Here is a 22,155-nt window from a genome sequence, read left to right as displayed (position 1 = left end):
TCCCATAACATAGCCTTGTGAGAATTGTTGCTTTCCTCTGCATGTTTGACATGAGGGTGGTTATCCGTCAGGGCACATCATGGCCTTCATATTCAAGGCAGCCCCAGACGCTGCCATTTCGGGTGTGAGTGCATCCATCTGGGCCAGAATCTCCCATTCTCTCTGAGCATCATAGACTCAACTCACATTTACCCCATATCCAGGTTTTGTTTCCTCTTGCTTTCTGCAAACATTAAAAGTGGGTAACTTTGCACAGATAAACTGAGAGGCCTGGCCAAGGGTAGACATATTGGTATCCAGATGTTTGACACTGAGCTTTTCCCCAAAGTTAGGCACATCTGGGAGACACCTTGAAAGGGCAGACGTACCCAGGTGTGAATTGAGGGGCCTGTTCCAAGCGGGAAGACCGACACATACAGAGGTATGGAGGTCTGAGAGAGCCCTGTGCTCAGCAAAGAGCACCAGATTCTGAAAGGCTCACAGGTCAGAGGGTTTTCAGGTGCTTGGACTTTACCCAGTGGATAAACATCTCTTCCAGTGTGTTCCTTAGAACCTGATGCTCTTGCAAAAAAAAAAAAAAAATAGTCCTATAGCCAAAATCTTTGGGGAAAGGCTCTGCTTCGTGTGTGTAATTGAGAGCCACAGTGCATATTAGCATTTTGAAGGTTCTAGAAGTCCTACAGTAGCAAAACGTGCTTCATCAATTTTTCCCCAAATTTACTTGGCTACGGGGTCCCTTTTACCTGTGGACCCTCTGTAGTGTGGTGGGGAGATGGTTGGTATGGGTGTTGGGGGCCACTGAAGGGAATAGGGATGGACCAGGGCATACTCCTCTGTCTTTGGCTATTGGCTTCAGGAGCCAGCTTGGCCCTTCCAGAAGCCCCTCATCCCCTCTGCCTTCTCTGCTTTCAGTCACAGCTGTGGTGGACGTTTTCACGTCACCTCTGTGGAGACCAGCCTCCCACTTCATGGGTGGGCTTCATGTTTTACTGCAGTCTAGCTCAGGGCCTTCCCTGAAGCTGAGGGAGACCACCAGGCCATGCAGCTCAGAAGTGTGGGGCCATCAGCAACCCCAGGGGTGACCGTCCACCACCAGGGGACGGGAGCCAACGGACAGAGGTCCCAGCTCCCATCTTCCAGAGCGACCACCTTGGGAGGCTGCTTATAACTCCCCTTACCTTGCCTCTCTCCTTTCCTGTGTCCCTCTCCCCTCTCTCATGCCTCCTGAGATGATCTCCCTGTGCATCACCCACGGCCAAGGCCCTGACTCGGTGCTGCTTTTAGGAGAAACCTGCCTTCAACCACGTCTGAGCTTCAGGCTTCCCCTCCACGACCGGGGCATATCCCTGACCCCTCTGGGCCTGCGAGTGACCCTGTCACCCTGGGGACCTCGGGGAATCCCTTCCCTGGGATGGAGAATTAGGGCTGGAGCCTGACAGGCCCGCATCCAGTCCCCACTCGGCGATGTCCATCCGGCCCTGTAGCCTTGGGAAGACACCCATGCTCAGGCTCTGTGTCCAGTGCCTGTGGTGTTTCCTTCGCGTTCGCCTGACCTTCTTTTCCTTCTCCCCGCCACCCCTCTGTCCTCGTTCCCAGACATCTTCGTGCTGATCGCCTCTGTGCCGGTGGTTGCCGTGGGAAACCAGGGCAATGTGCTGGCCACCTCCCTGCGCAGCCTGCGCTTCCTGCAGATCCTGCGCATGCTGCGGATGGACCGCAGGGGCGGCACGTGGAAGCTCCTGGGCTCGGCCATCTGCGCCCACAGCAAAGTAAGTGCCACGGAGAACCTTCTCCCCCACCTGTGCCTTTCGGGGCATCCCCCTCCCTCACGGCATCCCCAGAGGGTGGTCGCTCGGCCACCGCTGGTGAGGATGATGAAGAGGAGGAGGAGGAAGAGGAGAGGCACCAGCAGGGGTGCCACAGCGAGCACGAGCAGGCAGAGCTGGGTCCAAGTCCTCGGCTCCACCAAGTGCCGACGACCGTGGCCAAGTCTCTCAGCTCTCCCTGAGCCTCGGTTTCCTATTTCTAACCTCGGGAGAATAATGGCTCTGCCTCCAGGTGGTTGAGGGGGTCAGGTGAGCCAACGTAAGGCAGCTCGGGATGGGAGGGAAAGGTTCCGGACTCACCCAGACTCGTGGGAGTCCAAACTCCATTGGTGTGACGCTGGGGGTTTTCTGTAACCTCAGTGGGTCTTGGCTCCTGCATTTATGCGGACGATAATGCGCTCACTTCCTAGAGTGAAAAGACTTAGAACGGGCTCTATTTTTATGAGCTGCCTCAGTAGTTAAAATGAGGATCCTTCTGGCTGCTCGCATGAGAAGAGGTACATTTGAGTGCCTGGTAAATAGTAGGCACTCATTAATGGTAGTGTTTATTATTCCAGATATGCTTTTCTTCACAAATAGTACAAATACCTAAATAAAATGAAGTACAAATGAAAGGCGCCCGGAGTCCACCTCACGATGCCGCACGTTTTAAACCGTCTGTGCTGCCTCTGACCCCAGACTCGGTGAGGTCAGAGCTTTCTTTCGAGGGTTTTCCACCTGACCTTCCACTCTTATCAGAGGACATGCTAGCAACACCTAACGTTTCATCCATGGGTCTGAGCTGATTCACGGCTCCCGTAGAAATCAGGGCTGAAAATGGCTGGTTTCGATTCTCGTCCTGTGTTCCCTCCGATCCGGAATAGAAAACAGTTGCCTACCTACCGGGTAATTCCCGGGAAGAGATATGTCCACGCCACCACCAGACCCTACAACTGAGGTCAGGTGGGCAGAACTTGAGACAAAATGACATCTCTGTTGTAGGAGACCAAAGGCAGAAAAGCAACTGCTGGTCAGGCTCCACCTGCCATTCTTCCCCCTCACATGTCCCCCTGCTTAGCCTGGTGCTTTTCCAGAGCTGCCCAGTGGCTGCCCGGCCAGCCTTCACTTCTGGGGCCTGCAGTGTGGTGAGGAGGTGAGCACACGCCTGGGTTGGAGTCCCGCTTCCCCATTTAGTAACTATAAGAGCTTAGCCCAGTTCCTCCTCTAAGCCTGGTAACGGGCACTTAGCACTTTACTTCCTCAACCATTCGTTCCAAACTTGTGGCCTCTGGGCCGTGTTCCATGATCGACTCCTCAGGAAGGCCCATGCAGCACAAGGTTAGAGTTCCAAAGTTAGGATAAGGCCAGGCTGTGCTACCAGAACAAAGAGGCCCCAGAGACTCTTGGCACCCAAAAAAGGTCGATGTCTTCTCCGATGTCGGACGTGGGCTAGGTGGCCCTCATCTGTGTTGAAGATGAGCATTGAGTCACCGAGGCAGCAAAAAGGGGCCGGGAGCACCCTGCAGAATGGATTTAAGGAACAGGCAGGAAGTTGCTGCCGAATTTCCCCCACATTGGCTCCACCCCAGCCCCCTAGCACCCCCAGCCCCGGTCCGACTTCAGGGCGGCTCAGGCATGTGCAGGATTCTGTGGGTATCGAGGAACAGCCACGGGCTCTGCCACAGAGTTACTGGCAAAAAATCGTGTAAAGTCGGAATTACCTTGAATAGCCTTTTAAATGACTGCAAAACACAGAACTGGGACACATTTTCACTCCTCGTTAATGACCATTATGCTACTTCTTAATCCAACACAACCAGTTTTCCTGTGCACTCATGCACAGACAACAATTTCCATAGCTAAGCACCAGATGAAACTTTTGCCTTGCATTCAGGGGACAGAGGGAATGAAAGAGCATAGGAATGCTAGAAACCGCACTCAACAAGGCGAGAGGCTCGTGCCCAGACAGCCGCAGGGGAAGGACTTACCCAATTCGCCTTTGTCTTCTCCAAGCCTGGGCAGGGCAGACACTCACTGAAGGGAGTGGCTGGCTGGATTGCCTGCACCATCAAAACTAACCTCTCTGGGCTGTAAAGTCAATTCACACAAGTGTATATGACGCTGTGGGGGAAGCCAGACCTAAGCAGTGGGCACAGTAAGTATTAGAGATTTCGAGAAAGCTTACTCAGGAAATAGTGAAAGCGTAAAGGAACTAGAGCTGAACTCGATCTCATGGAGCAATGGAAAACTTCCGTAATGGAGTTGATGCACGTCTCAAGATGACCCGCTGGTCTTCTGTTCATCCCACGGGGAAAGGCAGTGCAGGGACAGAGGCCAATGTGAGCAAAGGCACGGAGAGAGGCAGGAAGCAAGCCCGAGATTCTCCGGACCCAGAGGTTGGCTGCCTGGCTGCTGACGGTCAGATAAAGTATATTGATAAGAACAACTTTGTTCCCTGGGATGACTTAGGAGGAGGGTCAGGCCTCATCTCCAGACTGTGTTTGCCAATAACCTTGACTTTCTTCTGCCAAACATACCATGCTGAACTTTGAAATTGGAATAGAATGAGAGAAATAGAAAGAGCCTTAGGGATTGTCTGGGTCAGGGTGTTTGAAACCTCGGTGATTTGCAGATCTTTGCCATATCCCTGCACCATCCTTACTATTCCTTAGCATTGTTCTCTAAATCAACTCGCTCTTGTGCACCTACTCACATGTCCTAGTCTATCATGTGATAATATCCACGAAATAAAAGATGTTATGCTCATTTTAATTTATGCTGATTTTTAATATCGCTTAAATCAGTATGTGACTCTTTAACATAAAAACTGCCTGCCTTCCTTCCATCAGGAGTACACAGGTCACTTTTAAGAACTGTGATCCAATACCTTCATTTTGAAAATAAAGAAACTGAAGCTGGGGAGGGGGTCCGTTTGCCCAGGGTCACAGAGGAAATCAGTGGCCGGGCTGGGTTCGCTATGCCACGCTAGCTCCCCCTGCTGTCAGTTTCCTGGTAGTGCTGAGCTTTTTCCTGGATCTGCTCAGCCCTGCTTGGAATCAAGTCTCCTGAGTCCTGTGCCTTGACTCAGAGGCGGATGCCCATTTCACCTGCCTTCCTGCCTCCCTGTGAAGCCTCTTGAGCTGTGATATCAAGGTCATCCGAAGACAGAAATCTTCCTCTCCTCGAGCCATACACTCGTTCTGTTAATGATGGAAATAAGGACCATATTATTATCACAAAGACAAGAAACAACTAGTGTTGGTGAGGATGTGGATAAAAGGGACCCCCATGCTCTGTTGGTGGGAATGTAAATTGGTGCAGCCACTGTGGAAAACAGTAGGGAGAGTCCTCAGAAATTGAAACCAAAATAAAATAAAATAAAATAAAATAAAATAAAATAAAGCACTGAAACCAGAAATACTGTATGATCCAATAATTCCAATACTGGGTTTACGCAAAGAAAACGGAAACACTAATTTAAAAAAACACATGCACTCCTATGTTTATTGCAGCATTATTTACAGTAGCCAAGATACGGAGGCCACCTAAGTGCCTATCGATAGACAAATAGATAAGGAAATGTGGTGTGCATACACAATGGAATATTACACAGGCATAAAAAAGGATGAGATCCTGCCATTTGTGAGAACATGGATGGACCTAGAGGATATTATGCTAAGTGAAATCAGTCAGACAGAAATGCAAATACCATATGATTTCACTCATTAGTGGAATCTAAAAACAACAACAACCAGCAAATGAACAAACAAACAAAAGGCAGAAACAGACCTATAAATACAGAGAACAAGCTAATGGTTCCCAGAGGGAAGGGGGTGGAGGGTTGGACAAAATGGGTGAAAGGGAGTGGGAAATGCATGTTTCCAGTTATGGAATGAATAAGTTATGGGAATAAAAGACACAGCAGAAAGAATATGGTCAGTGCTATGGCACTGTATGGGGACAGATGGTGGCTACACTTGTGAGCACAGCATAATGTATAAACTTGTTGAATCACTATGTTGTCCACCTGAAACTAATGTAACATTGTGTGTCAACTATTCTCAAATTTAAAAAAAAAGAAGAAGAAGAAGAAGGTAAGTCTCAGAGGTAAGGCTCAGAGGTGAATAACTTGCCCACAGTCGTGGATCTGGTAAACCTGGACCCCAACCCTGGCGCGTCTGCCTCCAGCATCCATCCGCAGACTTCCCAGTGACCACTTCCCTTGTCCACTGCTTGCTTTCCCAGGAGCTCATCACTGCCTGGTACATTGGGTTCCTGACGCTCATCCTTTCTTCATTTCTTGTCTACTTGGTTGAGAAAGATGTGCCAGAGGTTGATGCACAAGGAGAAGAGGTGAAGGAGGAATTTGAGACCTATGCAGATGCCCTTTGGTGGGGCCTGGTGAGTCACCATCTTGAAGGCCCCCCAAGGGGACTGACTGTTAGAGAGAGGTGGAGGGCATGGCAGGGGAGGGCTCAGGTGGGCAGCTGCATTTGTAGGCACAGGCCAGAGCTCCCTCTGCAGGGAATGCACCTGGAATGGGCTTTTCCTTAGTGCTTACAAGAAGTCAGGGCTGGGCACAGTCTGGTCTCATCATCTCTCAGGGACCTTACTTCATTAGTTGTAGGCTGTTATCAGCTAAGCCATGCATGTGCAGACAGACACAGTCGCAGATGCACACACGTGCACTCAGACCTTCAAACACACCCAGAGACCCACAGCTCATCCCACAGGAACACATGGTACTAAAGCTAGCATTTTTTTTTTTTTTAAGAGAGAGAGAGCATGAGCGGAGAGGCGCAGAGGGAGGAGAGAGAGAATCCTTAAGCAGACTCCCTACTGAGCACGGAGCCCGATGCGAGGCTCAATCTCACGACCCTGAGATCATGACCTGAGCTGAAATCAAGAGTAGGACGCTTAACCAACTGAGCCACCCAGGCGCCCCAAACTAACATTTTTTGAAGGCTTACTTTGCTCCAGAGCATTGTTCGAAACACCTCACATTTATTGACATTTTAAATTCAAAGAACTCCTATTTTTAGCCCCTTTTTTAAGACTGGGAAACTGAGGCAAGAAGTGGTTAAGTAGGTCATTAATCCAAGGAAGATCTCTGAGCCAGTTAGTGGTTGACCTGGGATTTGAACTCAGGCAGTTGGGCTCCAGAGGCCACACGCTGGACTGCTCTGCTGTCCTGTCCTGTGCATTCACGTGTGCACAGTAACCTACACTTGTAAACACACCAAGGACTGTACAACGTGCAGCAGCACAGACATGTGCACAGGTGGGAGACATGCACACATATGCACACAATACATGTAAGTACACGCATCAGTATGCGTGCATTGGAAACATAGCAGTACACAAAATCACAAGCATGTAAATATGCCAAGAATGCACATTCACATGTTTGCAATGATTGAAAAATTTGTCAGCTGATCGACTCTATGTAGGAAATCCTTAACTTAGAAACTGGCGTGGTTGCAAGGCGCCCGTATAATTTACTCGGCACCTGGTACCTTTTCTCCCGTGGGAATCACGTCCCCAAGCAGTACGAAAGACTTACAGGTGGAGCTCGGCTGATGTGTCCCTGACTTCCCTCACCCTGCAAAGACCCACGTCCGACCTCTTCTCTCTCCAGATCACACTGGCCACCATCGGCTATGGAGACAAGACGCCCAAAACGTGGGAAGGCCGCCTGATTGCGGCCACCTTCTCCTTAATTGGTGTCTCCTTTTTTGCCCTCCCAGCCGTAAGTACTTCAACGTTCTCCCTAGTGTGACAGGTGGGACCCCTCCCTGTCCCCCGGACCCAGCTGCACCTTTCAGGCTCATTTTCCACCCTATTGTACCCTTAGCTCCACAGGTTTGGCTGCTCCAAATCCCAGTCTCAAGGCTGCCTTCTTTAAGCTGACTTAACACCCCCCCCCTGCCCCGGGCATAACTCTATAAAGGCATTTCTGATCCCATGCTGCATTCCCCTCGGCCCCCCACCCCCAGACTGTGAGCTCCCTGGGGGTTGTTGGGATTATGTCTCCCCAGCACCTTGCATACGGCGGGTCCTTCATCTACATGAGCTCCCTTCCCTTGTTCTACCGTTTCATTTACTGGCTTATGTTAAAAAAAAAAAAAAAAATGCATCGCCCTCAAGAGTGAGTACTTGACCCATGATAGAATAACCTCCCCAAAGCCCAGTGCCCATAAGTATAATACAACAATCACAGAAAGCATTTGTTGGACTTACTGTGTGCTAGACTCGTGCCAAATGCTTTACCTACATCTCATTCAATCTCATTTAATGACATCATGGTGAGTTTGGTGAGTTTTTAATCACCATTGTCCAGACGAGAACACTGAGGCTCAGGTCAATCAGGTTTCCACGATCACAAGGTTATTGGGTTGTGGGCTCTTAATAATGAAGCTGGAAAGAACCTTCTTTTTTTTTTTTTTAATTTTATTTATTTATTTGACAGAGAGAGACACAGCGAGAGAGAGGGAACACAAGCAGGGGGAGTGGGGGAGGGAGAAGCAGGCTTCCCACTGAGCAGAAAGCCCGATGTGGGGCTTGATCCCAAGACCCTGAGACCATGACCTGAGCCGAAGGCAGACGCTCAACGACTGAGCCACCCAGGCGCCCCTGGAAAGAACCTTCTTATGGAGCAAGCCCGCTTCCACCCCCTTCATCCCCCAGAGCTAGCCTTAGTGATATTCTTCCTCCACTGTCGCCTACCTTGTCTGTTTTTCCTAAGCTCGATGACCTAGGGCATGTGGCCTTTGTGAATCTCAGTTTCCTCATCTGGAACAGGTCAGGGGCTGTGGGGGTGCTGCATGGTCTCGAAGTTCTCTCCCAACTTGAAAAGGGAGAGCTTCTATCCAGGTAATCCGCATGGAAGTCTGACCTGGAAATCAAAACAGGTCACAATTCTGGGAGAGTCCAGTAAGAGTCTTAAGTGACCAGTTAAGCGGCTAAAATATTTTTACATTCCATTAGCATTACTGGGCATCTGTTCTGTGTCATACTTCTTACCAAATGGCTCCGATAGATGGTTTCAGGTTTTGCTTAACAAAATTATGAGGAAGGTACTATTAGCCCAGTTCCCTGGAAGTTGAGGTGCAGGAGATAAGAGGCTTGCCCAGGCTCTCCCCTCTGGAAAGTGGCAGAGTCAGGAACTGAAGCCAGGCCTTCCTGACATCAAGCCTCCACGTAACCCAGCGACCTACTCCCTGGAAGAGAATAAAGGAGTCTTTGTGGCCCTGGGAGTCGGGGTGGGGCCCCCAGAGAGGCCAGCGGGGCTGACCCAGGCCTGACTTCTCCCTCTAGGGCATCCTGGGGTCAGGACTAGCACTCAAGGTACAGGAACAACACCGGCAGAAGCACTTTGAGAAAAGGAGGAAGCCGGCCGCTGAACTCATTCAGGTCTGTCTGCCAGGGGAGGAACCGGATCGGGCGGGAGCTCCCGTGGGGCTGTGTGTGCTTGTACAGCAGTGGGTGTGCCCGGGCTGGGGTTGGGATCCCGGGCCATGCTTGCTTGTACACGGCTATGGGTGTTCCCATGGTGATCTTTCGACCTGTCCTCGTGGCATGAACATGACGACCATCCCAACTCTCTCCCATCCAGATTCTAAGCCAAGTGAGAAAGAGACACAGGACTCTAACAGGGACCAAGCAAGCCATCAGCTGTTTTACTAACAGTGTTGGAGTGGAGAATGTGACTTGGGTCTGAGTCCATACGAGGCTTCTCCTCCTTCCACTTCCCACCTTGTCCTGACCTAGGGACTCACAAGGAAGAACCAGGCTAGAGTCCAGGTGCTTAGCCAGTCAGCTACAAGATGTGGCCCCTCATATCAGCCAGGGACAGAGAACCCATAAGCCAAGAGAGGAGGAGACACCTTGCATGTGCTCAGTATTGGACAGTTGGCCCATTTATCCTGCCCAGTAGACCATCACGCACCAGTGGGTGTTGGACGCCCAGCAGCTCCATAATTCCCGCAGTGTGGGCTGGAAGTGGGGAGGATAGTGCGAGCTGGGGAGAAAGGCAGAAGTGTTCTTGTTCATCGTTTTGTGGGCTGTTGAGAGCACAGAGAAGAGGAGGGTGGAGTACCTTGACTTCAGCTGCGCGGGACCACCCGCCATGAGTTTGCGTCCGGTGTACTGAGGGTCTCTGTGTGTCTGTGGGTCTGACGCTGGATGGTACATGATGTTATCCTACATAATGTAGTGCCATGGCCAGTCCCTGTCTCTGAGGGTATGCTCTATTATCCCCCAAACCCCAGACCATCACAGTAGTCCTGAAGTTCTAGCACATTCGAATCAAACGTCATCTCTGGGGCCGTCTCTTGCACCCAAAGTTGCACAAAAGACAATGTTTATCCTCCTAGCTATTTAAGATGTCTCAGGGAAACTTGCATCAGGAGTAACCCCTGCTCCTTCCGGGGATTTTATACCCAGCACCCTCTTCTCCCTACTGCATTTCTCCACACTCCCACAGTACCAGTTAGGGCTCCAAGATGATGGGTCAAAGAAGGATTCCTTCCCAAAGGAGCTACAAAAGCCAGGAAACCTGGCTTCTCTGCATATCACCTCGATGCATATTTAAACTCTTAGGAGTCAGGAGCTTCCCAAGTGTTTTCATGCTGAGGGATTCTGTGAGAGTGTTGCAGTTCTATCTGGTGGTTCCAGCCCCTCTTTTCTCCTCCTCAGGCTGCCTGGAGGTATTATGCTACCAACCCCAACAGGATTGATCTCGTGGCGACATGGAGGTTCTATGAATCGGTCGTCTCTTTTCCGTTCTTCAGGCAAGTGGCAACCCGTCTGAATGCTCCGGGTGTGACTGGCCGTCCCTTCCGTGGGTCCGTGTTTGTGCCTGTGGATTCATAGTTTCTTGGAGAACAGCGTATGGTTCCCAGTGTATGCCACCTGTTAGAATCACCGGGGAGCTTCAGTAATCCCACTGTGCAGGCCACACCCCGGGCTAATTAAATCAGAACCCGTAAGAGTGGGGTCCAAGCATCTGTACCGTTTTAAGCTCCCCAGGTGACCCCACGAGGGGTTGCCAGGTAGACAGTGTGGAGTGGCTGACAAGGGAAGGTCCGATCATCGTTTGAGCAGGGCCGATGTCTGAGGAAGTGGCGAGCCAGCGCAGTGGGCCTCACGAGCAGTCCCGGATGCTCCCCGCCCCTGGCCATGGCCTGTACCCGCAGACTCTTCTGGATACTGGGAACAGGCAGGCAGAAGAAGCAGCAGAAGGAATCCTCCAATAACCCAGAGATGTTGTTTTGTATTCTTAGAGGTGGAGATTAAATCAAAGGCCTCAGGGGCACCTGGGTGGCTCAGTCAGTTAAGCGTCTGACTCTTGATTTCGGCTCAGGTCATGATCTCAGGGTCGTGGGATCGAGTCCTGCATTGGGCTCTGTGCTCAGCGGGGAGTCTGCTTGTCCCTCTGCCCCTCCCCTGGCTTGTGCTCTCTCTCTCTCAAATAAATAAATAAAATCTAAATAGATAAATAATTTAATTAGTTAGTTAATTGCCTCAGGAAAAAAAATAAGAATCTCTGCCCACAGCCAGCACCTGTGAAAGGGAAAAGGGAAGTTAATATTCACTGGACATCCAGTACGTCCACGGGATCCAAGTTCACACTTCGTTCACTCCTCACAGGCACCCTGTAAGAGAGCCCAGAGGCTCTCAAACGCTAAGGTGCATTAAAATCAGCAGAGGGCTGTGGAAATGCAGGTCGTGCACCTGCCTTCAGCCGCTTCAGTGACGTGGGCGGAGTAAAGCATCTTGGACAGACAGGGCTAGGCTGACAGAGTGGCTCCTGCTCGCTCCTGGAGACAGGTGGAGAGGTCGGGTCACCAGGCTCCTCTCACAGCGGGGCGAGCTGGGGTTCAGAAACTTCGGGCATTTTGGCCAATGTCTGCCACATCAAGAGGCCCCCAAAGCCCTTGGCCTTTTCACTACTTGGGCTACTAAAACAGCCTGTGCCTCACGCCTCCCCAGGTTTTTATTTGTTTGTTTTTAGATTTTATTTACTTATTTGAGAGAGAGAGTGAGTGAGAGAGAGAGGGAACACAAGCAGGGGCAGAGGCAGAGGGAGAAGCAGGCTTCCCGCCGAGCAGGGAGCCCGATGCGGGGCTCGATCCCTGGACCCTGAGATCATGACCTGAGCCCAAGGCAGAGGCTTAACGACTGAGCCACCCAGGCGCCCCCTCTCTAGGTTTTAGACACTGCAGTCCTGAGCTGGGACGTAGAGTGTGTGGATGGAATGTGGAACCGCCGTACCTCCTGGGTTGGGAGGAAGAGTAGAGGGTCACTCAGTCTCACATCAGGAGCTGGGCCGGCTCGGAAGTGTGTGTCTTCCACACCCCTTTGGTTTCATGGACCATAGCGTGACCCAACACTAGCCGAATGGCCCCTCCATCCCGATCCCGCTCTCCCACTCATCTATCATGGGACCTACACCCAGGCCCTTCACCCCCATCACCAGATTGTGGCACAGATTCAAGGAGACTCAAGAGATCGGGGTTCCACTGGCTCATTTCCCTGCATTAAACCTTCCAATGGATGACCAAGACAAAGAGAATAAAATCCACAACCAGACCATGAGTGACAGGGCCCTGAGAGCTTGGGCCCCTGCTTGCCTCTCCCTTCTGGATCCTCCAGTGGCCGGTGCTGCTTCTTACTCAGGACGTCCCATCCACCAACTGCAGGTGATATGCGAAGGAATCTGACCTTGATCCCGAGGGCAAAGAGAAGCTGTTTGAGCCCGAGTATGACACGATCAGATCCGTGTGTCAGGAAGATGACAGGAAGGGTATGGAGGTGGATGGGAGAGGCTCAAGATCCTAGGTGAGGAGATCAGCTAACAAAGGCTTGCAGCATTCAGGGTGAGAGCAAGCCAGGGCTTAGACCAAAGTAGAAGCTTGAGAAGGGTGGTGCAGAGAGGACCAGAAAGGGAATAAGCAGGTGGGGGGGGTGTCAGGGAGTAATGACTGGCAGAAGACTTAGGGAGAAAGAAGAATCGAGGCTTCCATAAATGAGTGATGGAGTTTGGGTTTATGGACTGCATCTCCTCACCTGCAGTTAGACTCACTGGCTCAGAAGATGGTCTCTGTGGTTCCCTTTGATTCTAAAGTTCTGTTTTGCCATCATCATTTCTGGTTAGGGATGACATCAGTCTTCTTTTGGGTCACAAGAGTCTTCGAAGGGGCAGGGGGACTCCCTTGAAAAGGACAGAGTGACCTTGGACTCGGAAGCAAGAACAGGTGCAACCCCTGTGAGTGCATAACCGAGATGATTTCCGCTTGCTGTGCAGCCCAAAGTCTTGGCAAGAGGCCCATTCTTTTGGGGTGATATATTATAAATAAAGCATTGTCCTGGCTGTCAGACACTTGGAGGAATACATTGTACTGCAGACAGCTGCTGTGATACGGGAATGGCTTTTAAACTGAGAGAGAACATTCCTTTCTTCCTTCCTTCCTTTCTTTCTTTCTTTCTTTCTTTCTTTCTTTCTTTCTTTCTTTCTTTCTTTTTCTTTCTTTCTTTTCTTTCTTTCTTCTTTCCTTCAAGGACAAAAGTATAAAGTCAATAGAGAGGTTCACTTAGCAACCATTCTGAAACAAGTCAGTCCCTTGGGAAAAGAATGTCCCTGAATTTCAACCCACTCAATACGTTTCATGGTAAAGCTGTCCTCACCTGCCTCCTACAGACTGTCTTTTGTTCATGTTTTCCTAAAAAAAAAAATAACAACCTTATTATGTTTCACTTACTCTAAAAAGTACTTTTGAAAGTGAACAATTCAGTGGTTTTTAGTATATTCACAAAGTTGGGTCTTGATCACTACTATCTAATTCCAGAACATTTTATTGCCCCAGAAAGAAACCCTGTCCCCATTAGGAGTTACTCCTGGCTCCCCCTTCCCTGAACCCCTGCAACTTCTAATCTATTTTCTATCTCTATTTTATCTATTCTGGACTTTTCATATAAAAATGAAATCTTATAGTATATGGTCATTTAGGTATGGTTTCTTTCACTTAGCATGTTTTCAGATTTCATCCGGGTTGTCTTGTGTATCAGAACTTGATTTCTTTTTATGGATGAGTAATACCTATTATAGATGCCCTGTTTTGTTTATCCATTCAGCAGGTGATGCACATCTGGGGAGGTTTCCACTTTTGGGCTATTATGCTGATGTCCACATTGTGTGGACACAAATTTTCAGTTCTCTTGGGTTTATACCTAGGAGTGGAATGGGTAACTCTATGTTTAATTTTTTGAGGAAGTGCCAGACTGGTTTTCCATGGTGGTGGCATCTTCTGACATTCCTCCCACAGACTTTGCAGGATGAAGTTGTGTAGCCCATCCCAAGGAGTGGTCCCAAAACAGGGTTTCCAGCTCAGTGCAGTCCTTCATGAATTCACAAGGATATATATGTTTAGGGCTAGTGGTGATGGATACCTTTTTTATTTTTATTTTGTTACTACTTAAAATTATTTAAGACCACCTGTTGCTTTCCATCAACAGGGAATGTGCATACCACTTGGTTCCCTAAATGTTGTGGTAGAATTATCTAAGGCACATCTGTGTTGTCTGATATGGTACCACTAGCCAGATGTGGCTTTTGAGCATCTGACTACTACTAGTACCACTGAGGAATTACATTTTAGATTTTATTTAATTTTAACTTAGTCATATGTGACTAGTGGCTACCATACTGGACAAGCATTAGATAGTAGAACTAAAATGGAGGCAAGACTTAGGCCCAAGAGGTAGAAGTTACTTGACCAAGAAGACCCAGTTCATTTTTTGTATAACCTTTTTATGACCAGTATCAAGATTATTGAAGGGCTCAGCAATGGAGAAGGAGATATATGTAGCAACCCTCCTCCATGGCCAAGTAACATGGATCTGCTTTAAGAGATGCTCATTTTATCTTTAGAAGCCCTGGAAGAGAAGAAGAAGAGGTAACTCCATTTTCATAACCCAAATATTATCAGTGAAGAATCAGAGCATCAGTGAGATTAATTAGCTCACCTAATGTCACCCCTGACGGAACAAACATGAAAACAAGGTCTTACACCAAAGCCCATTGTAACTCTGGGAAGAAATAGTTTTTTAGGGAGAAAATTGTGTAAAATTAAGATAAGACAAGGGTTACTGGGATAATCATACCCATTTCTGAAGATTCTCGTCATGAAGGTCAAATTGAATAGAATGTAAGGAAGCACCTGGCCCAGAGCAGGTGTTCAGTCTCTGCTTGTTGAACCTGGGCTGGAAGGAAGTATTGGTGTTATAGCAGGAAGGAAAGACACTAGGCACCCAAATATAGTCCTGAGAAACCACTGTTAGTGAACGACAATAGGGCTTAAACACTCTGTCTGGAATGTAGTTACAAATATTTTATTTATTTACCCCATTCATTCATCAAGTATTTACTGAACCTCTCTTACATGCAAGGCACTGTATTTGGCACTGGGGGCATAACAGTGAACTGTGCTGATCCTGTGACAAGGTTGATGGAGACACAGACAGGGAAGTGCCCACTGGATGTTTATCACTTGGAGTTTCTTGGAGCTTTGCCTGGAGCAATCTCCATGGAGCAATGGGCATAGAAGCTTACAAAGACCAAAGAGAGATGTGGAAATGAACACGTGGGGACAGCAAGTGCAGGTGCCAGATGGAGTGGAATGTGGGGCCAGGACTCTTGCCATGATGGAAAGGGTCTAGAGGAGAGGGATGGATGTGAATGCAGTGGTGAGGGGAGAGACTGGAGGAGAGAGCAGGGCAGAGGGATGGGTTCTGGAGCACGAGTGGAGGATCAGGGGTGTGGACCCTGCATCCGTGTGCACAGAAGGGAAGCAGAGTGGGCAGGGCCAAGTGTTCGAGGTTGCCGACTTGGTGGGGGGACACGGGGTAGATCTGTCTCCGTAAGAAGTGAGTCAAGTTCATAGCCTGGGAGGGAAGGGAGAGGTGGGAAGTGCAATGATAGAGAAGGCATGGAATCCTTGTCTTGGAGAATGAGAAAGGAATGGCAGGGGGGGGCTCTATTCTTTAACACTGCTCTCCATGGCGCCCCTGTGCAGGTCCTGCCCTCCACCCCTCCACCTTTTCCCTCTCCTCTCAGTGCTTTCCCTACTTCCAGAGTCAGACAGCCAGAGAATTCTAGAAAGGCAGAGTGTTTTCTGTGCACATGCTTCAGATAGAGAGATAGGCCCAGAGATGTATGACCCATCCAAGGCCACCTGAGATTAGAGAGGGAGCTGACCCATGAACTTGAACCCCCCAGCTGGCCCCTCTGCTTCTCTACCATGATACCTCTTATTCGCTCCCCATTTCTCCTACCCCCAGACCCCAGTAAGAAGCCACTTATTCATTCAGCATTTATTGTGCATTTCCCCCATGCCAGGCAGGGTATGGGATGCTGAATTTCAGAGCTGAAGGCAACAGAGGCTCTGCTCTAAGCAGCTCATAGACTACTGTGTGATTGTACAAGAGTGTGTTCAGAGTCCAGTCCCACGTGTTAAGAGATTAGCTCAGCCTAGACCCTGGGGATTTGGATAAGAAACTCCAGGACAGGTCCCTCCAGCTGGAACTTGAAGGATGAGCAACACTATCCCGGGCAAAGCCTGGGCAAAGGCTCAGTGTCTGGAATTTGTGCATACCCACTCGTGGTTAGGAGGGTAAGCTCTGGAACCAGATCACCTGGGTTCGAATCCTGACTCTGTTACTTCCTGACTGTGAGAACTTGAGCAATGTTCTTAACCTCTCTGTGCCTCACTTTGTCATCAGGAAAATGGGAATGATATTAATCCTTCCCTCATAGAGTTGTTATGAGGATTAAGTGAGTTAATCCTTCTAAAGAACCAAAAATAGTATCTGCCTAATAATTATTGCCCAATAAATATTAGCAATAATGGGGATGATGTCGACTATGATGACATGGTGGTGACAGAGTGACGGGGGGTGTGGCGCTAAGTGATGAAATTCCTGGTTTTCTGGTCTGTCCCCACTGCTAAACAAATCCCTTGAACCCCGCACGAGGCCTGGGCCAGAGCAGGAGCTCGGCAACCATCCTCTGGGTGAGTAAATGAATGAATGACCTGGAAGAACCCTAAGAGCTTAGGGCCAAGCCTTTGTGGTGGGGCCTGGGGTCTGGCCGGAAAAAGTCGGCTCATTCACTGGTTCCCCTGCAGACTCACCATCTCACCCTAGAGCGCCACTGTGTGCCTTCATCTTCATCAAGGGACGCTTTGGGGCCCATTGTGGGGAGAGGCGAAGCTGTTCATGCAATTTATACTTTCTCTATGTTTTTCTTTCTCATTCCCTCTTAGGAAAGACCAGCTGGAGGCAGCATCCAGGTACGTTTCTGATCGTGAACTCCCTTCTTCCCACCACCATGTCGGGACAGAGGGGCCAGTTCTGTATGGTGTAGGGACCCTAAGCAGCATGCTGGTCATGAGCTTGAGTTTGGCGCTCACTGCTGTTGCTGACTACCTTATTCCTCTGCCATTTTATGTTAATTTACTCAAGGACAACTCAATTGTGATCATAGCTACAGCCACTTGGTGAGCAGGAGCACCTGGAGTTCCGTGCCTGGAGTCCTTACATATATTGTCTCACTTGGTCCTCAAAGCCACAGTGTAAGACCATCCCTAGTACCCCCCATTTGTGGATTGAGATTGAGGCTCAGAGCGTCTGAGTTATCCCCCTTGCGTCACAGAGCTACCAAGTGACAAGACCAATATTCCAACTCAAGTCTGAATATGAAGACCACCTTATTTCATTATATATTGCTTCCTTTCCTTCTCGGGTTCACAGATGGCTCCTCAAAAAGTGAATCAAGACGATCCTTCATGATCCCCAGTAAACCCCACCTCACTCCAGGCTGCTGCAGAGGCAGGGCGGGCTTCTGGATTCTGAGCACTTCTGTGTCCCTCCCTTCCCTCTCCCTCTCAAGATGTCACCATATCAGGGGGACTCTGGCCTCTGCTCGGGATTGTAAAGAAAAACCATCTCTCACCAAATATATATTTATAACTATAAATATAGATTTAGTTTAATCCCTTATATTGAGAAACTACTTGTGAGGCATTGCAATCTGTCTCCTGGACACTAGGCTCCACCGCTGTCCTTCTAGAGCTGACAGAATTCAGGCGGAGGGGGTGGCAGGACACTGGGCCACATTATAAGGGAACAATTTGAGGACAGTGGCCTTTGGGAAGCCTGGTCTAATCCTCTTGAATGGGATCCATGATGCCCCATCCCATCTGTAATCCCTCTTGAAAAAAACAGTTAAAGACACACCAGTTAATTCACATGCAGAAGCACAGTTCAGACTTTCTGCCTCCTTTGTGTGTGTCTTGAAATGGATGGAATGTTTCTTGCCTGGACCCAGTTTGGACTGTAGGGGCGTTTGGGGATCATAGAAGGGGGCTGAATGACTGACAATGACAACATCAGGGGACTTTTGTCATCAGAGAACCTGCAACAGCTCACAGAGGCAGAGCAGGAAGACACCTCAGATAGCCTCCCCTAGATACACCTGTCGAAGCCGAGGTGCCCTTCATAGAAGAGGGCAGGTTCATCCCAAATCCTGAACCCGTGAGCACCAGGGTTACACAGTCCAGGTCTCAGGACTCCCAGAGGGGTACTTTGTCCTCTCTTTCTCTCATGACCAACAGGGTTTTTAATCATGCAGGTGTTGACACTCTAAGTGAACTACCATATCTACCTGAGAGCCTTTTCTATGCAGACATGAACAAAATTCAGCCAAATTGGAATGTACATGCAAAAGACCACGTGTACACTGGCTCATGCACTCCCGCCTTAATTGGAGCCTGGGGAGATGCATTCTGAGGCTTTGCCGGGGATGCTGCTCCCGTTATCACAAAGGGGCTGTCTGGAATCTCAGCAAGTTCCTCACGCCCCTCTCAAGAACTCTCTGCTCTGCCAGGGGTGCAGAGGGAAAACACATTTCATGATTTCTCAGGGTAAGAGTTGCCAGCCATTTGCTGGCTCATCCTCCCCCCTCCCAGGAAGAAGAACAAGGTCAGTTACGTAAGCCATGCGGTCTCCCTCGTCCAGGCTCTGGCGCGGTATTTTGGGTTTGTTCTTCAAACAGGTTGGTTGATGGATTGGCAGGTGAGACACCAGGTGTGATTTTAGCTGCAAAGCTGGGAGGTGGGGCGTGAGACCTGGTGAACGTTCTGGAGGAACCGTCGACCCAGGCATCATCAGTTCCTTTATCCAGGAGGGCAGGGAGCAAGGCGAGAGAATGATGAGCAGTGTACACGTGTGTTAGATGAATCCTTGCAGATGGACATTTTCCACCTTTGTATTAACTTCTTCAACAGCTTGCCAGATAACTGGTGTTTTGGTCTTATTTATTATTTTTTTTAAATAGCCAGAATCAGATTGGAGTTCATCTCACTGCCCCCTCCAAGCGTAGGTGGTCTACCCCGGTGTTCAAGTATCAGACTGAGGAAAGTGTTCTATTCTCTGTGACTTAACATATCTCAGTTCTCTGTGGCTGGGGAGTTGGCTTTGATCATTTTAGGCTTCTCAGGATCTATGATTCTGAGGCTAATCAGAAGGAACAGAACCAGCTTCTCTTGTGCCCTTACCAGGATCTGAGTACTTTTCCTAGGTTGTCTTAATTAATTCTTATAAAAACAGAGGCAGCTGACATACACACACCCTCATCCATTCTTACCCGTCATGGTGCCCTGAGGTAGGACTCAGTACTTCCCTATAAAGCCTTTGTTCTGTGTATAGTCAAAACTTTAAATTCTCTCTTCCTCTCTAGACCATGAGCTAACACTGTACCTGAAGTATAGAGTGTACCCCCCTTCATAAATGACTTAATGAAGGAGGTTCTGTACCATCATTTTACTTGTGTGAGATTGAGCTCAAGCATTTAGTTAACTTATACATTCACCAAGCACGGAAGTAGCCAAGGTGGGGATTTCAATTTCAGGTCTATCTGACTGGACCGGATCCTATCGGGCTGAGTCCCAAGCAGCACAGGTAATTACCATGCCCTCCTTGTCCTCAGGGGTAGAGAGAGAGCTCGGTTAGTCTGAAGACCTATGAACTTGGCACTTGTTCTCTTGACCAGGAACTCTTAGATCACATCTTCATACAGCTCATTCCTTTACTTTGTTCGGAACTCTGCCTAATGTCACCTGCTGAGAGAGACCCTCTTTGACCCTCTGCCCACGCCCCATCAGTCTCTGTGTCCTTGATCTTACTTCATTTTCATTGTTAGCATTGATGATTATCCAATATGTTATGTATTTGTTTTTTGTCTGCCTTCTGTACTAGGTAAAATGCCTCTGAGGGGCTGGGCTCTGTTTTGTTCACTGAGTTATCTCCAGCACCTAAAACTGTGCCTGGAACACAGCCTAACACTTGGTTAGCTTTCAGTAGATATTAACTTACTGACAAAGTGGTGGGTGAGCATGTGGATGGATGGGTGGATGGACAAACTCTTATTCTACAAATGTCATAAACCCATAAACCTTTTCCATAAACTTTGGACTAAGAGAGAGATTAATGGCTCACATAACCCCCACCTGAGAGGGTGAGATCCCCGGAAAACAAGGAATGGGATTCTTCTGGGATTTCTCTTTTCCTCTCTTGTCTCCACTCTCCTTTCCAGTTTCACTCTCTCACTGACTTTCTGCATACTCATGAAGGTGTGGAGGCAAGCAGCCCCATGATCATGTATTTTTCCCTCCTTCTCTATCTGTCCTTCACCCAACACCAATTTGGGAAACCCCAGGGAAGCCCTTAGATTGGCCCAATTTGGGTCACATACTCATGCCTTGGACAATGTGTATGGCTCAGAGAGTAAGAGGCCATGACTAGACAAACTCTGGGTCCTGTGTCCACCTGTTAGAGTGAGCAGTGTGCGTTCAAGATGCCATGAGGGCCAGCCCCCATTAGAATCACTTGGTTGAAGTTGGAGGAATCAGTTCCCTAGTCGAATAGGGTCCCTTTCCCCCAGAGAACAGGGGTTGAAAACATAAAGCAGGCAAAAATGACAGCTACCCATGACAGGCATAAATCCCACCTGAAATTTTTCAGATGCCCAAAAATAATGCTGCATTAAAGAACATCAACAATAAAGCAAACTGAGGCTCATTTAATCCATAGATTATACCAGAAAAGGCTGAAAGTTTATGGTAGGGACATCATTTTAAACCTCATTCACAACTCTTCAGTAGACATGCAGCAGAGCCAATAATTAGAGGCATTTGTTTGAGAGAAAATAGTGTTTTTGTGCATTTTCAAAACAGGTAACTGTTGACAATAACGGCTTGCTTGAGCCGTATTGTTTACTTTGTATTTTCAAACAATTCCATCTTAACAGCAGCATCTGGGACTCTTCTGCTCTGTATCCATCTTGGGAGAGGGAAGATGTTCATCCCAGGCCTCTTCTTTATCTCCTATCTTGTTGTTATGTGCTCCCCTTTAGTAGAGGATCATTCTTTGGGTCAAAGAATTTAAGTATAATAACAATAATTTATAAAGAATGCTTCCTATTTGCCAGGCATAATTCTAAACACATCTAGCCGTCATAGCCACCCTGATGGGGAAGATACTACTTTGAATCCCTATTTTACAGATGAGAAAACTGAGGTTCAAAGAGATAAGTGATTTGCACAGGATCCTGCAACTAGACAGTGGCAAGAACAAAAGTTGATCTGGTTGGGTTACCACCATGGTGTGTGGGTCCAGCACCCTACTGGTCATCATAGTGGTCAGGGACAGTTAGATAACCTGCAGATGTCCCCTTTTGCTTGTTTGGTTTTCTTCTACTTTCCCTTGGCTCACTGTAGCTGGAGTCCCTGCCATGAGAGGAGGCTGTGGAGGGAGGGAAAGGCACAGAGCCAGGATCTCCGACAGAGTGAAGAAGCATTTGGTCAGACACTATAATTCACACTTTACCTTCTCCCTGTGACACTGGCCACCTGAAATTGATCTCACAGGGTGACGGATGATGTTGGCAATAAATCTCCTTCTGTGCCCTAGAATCAGCGCCTGTTAAAGGTGTGCAGGAATTTAGAGATTAATCCAATCCCCCAGTTTTACTGATGAGAAAATTGTTGCCCAGAGCAAAATAAGAGTCTTGGACACAATTCCATAGCTATTAATGTTCTGTCTTGCCAAGCAGACCCTGCAACACTGGTCCAGCCTGCAGAGTAGCTGAGATGTAGGGGTAAGATTTGGACCAATTTCGTTTAAATTCAGGGTGATTGATCCTCAAGATGTCCTGAGGGCTTAGTCTCAATTTTCCTTTTGGAGTATAGGGAGTGCCTATTTATAGCACCACTTTCTCTCTGAATTATGAGCT

General features: G+C 48.6%; 1 protein-coding gene across 1 annotated transcript in view; it reads left to right on the top strand.

Moving 5' to 3' along the window:
- KCNQ3 (potassium voltage-gated channel subfamily Q member 3) overlaps positions 1-22,155 on the top strand; it is a 297,016-nt gene that overhangs the window by 252,731 nt on the left and 22,130 nt on the right. Inside the window, exons 4-9 of the mRNA XM_021688465.1 lie at positions 1,597-1,769; positions 6,051-6,206; positions 7,444-7,554; positions 9,123-9,218; positions 10,503-10,597; positions 17,129-17,155. Coding sequence (XP_021544140.1) covers positions 1,597-1,769; positions 6,051-6,206; positions 7,444-7,554; positions 9,123-9,218; positions 10,503-10,597; positions 17,129-17,155 — 658 coding nt within the window. The remainder of the gene's footprint in view (positions 1-1,596; positions 1,770-6,050; positions 6,207-7,443; positions 7,555-9,122; positions 9,219-10,502; positions 10,598-17,128; positions 17,156-22,155) is intronic.

The sequence above is a fragment of the Neomonachus schauinslandi genome, chromosome 4 (assembly GCF_002201575.2).
Source record: "Neomonachus schauinslandi chromosome 4, ASM220157v2, whole genome shotgun sequence".
In the NCBI taxonomy this organism is placed as follows: domain Eukaryota; kingdom Metazoa; phylum Chordata; class Mammalia; order Carnivora; family Phocidae; genus Neomonachus; species Neomonachus schauinslandi.
The sequence above is the reverse complement of the archived record's forward strand: the minus strand, read 5'-3'. Positions and strand labels throughout refer to the sequence as shown.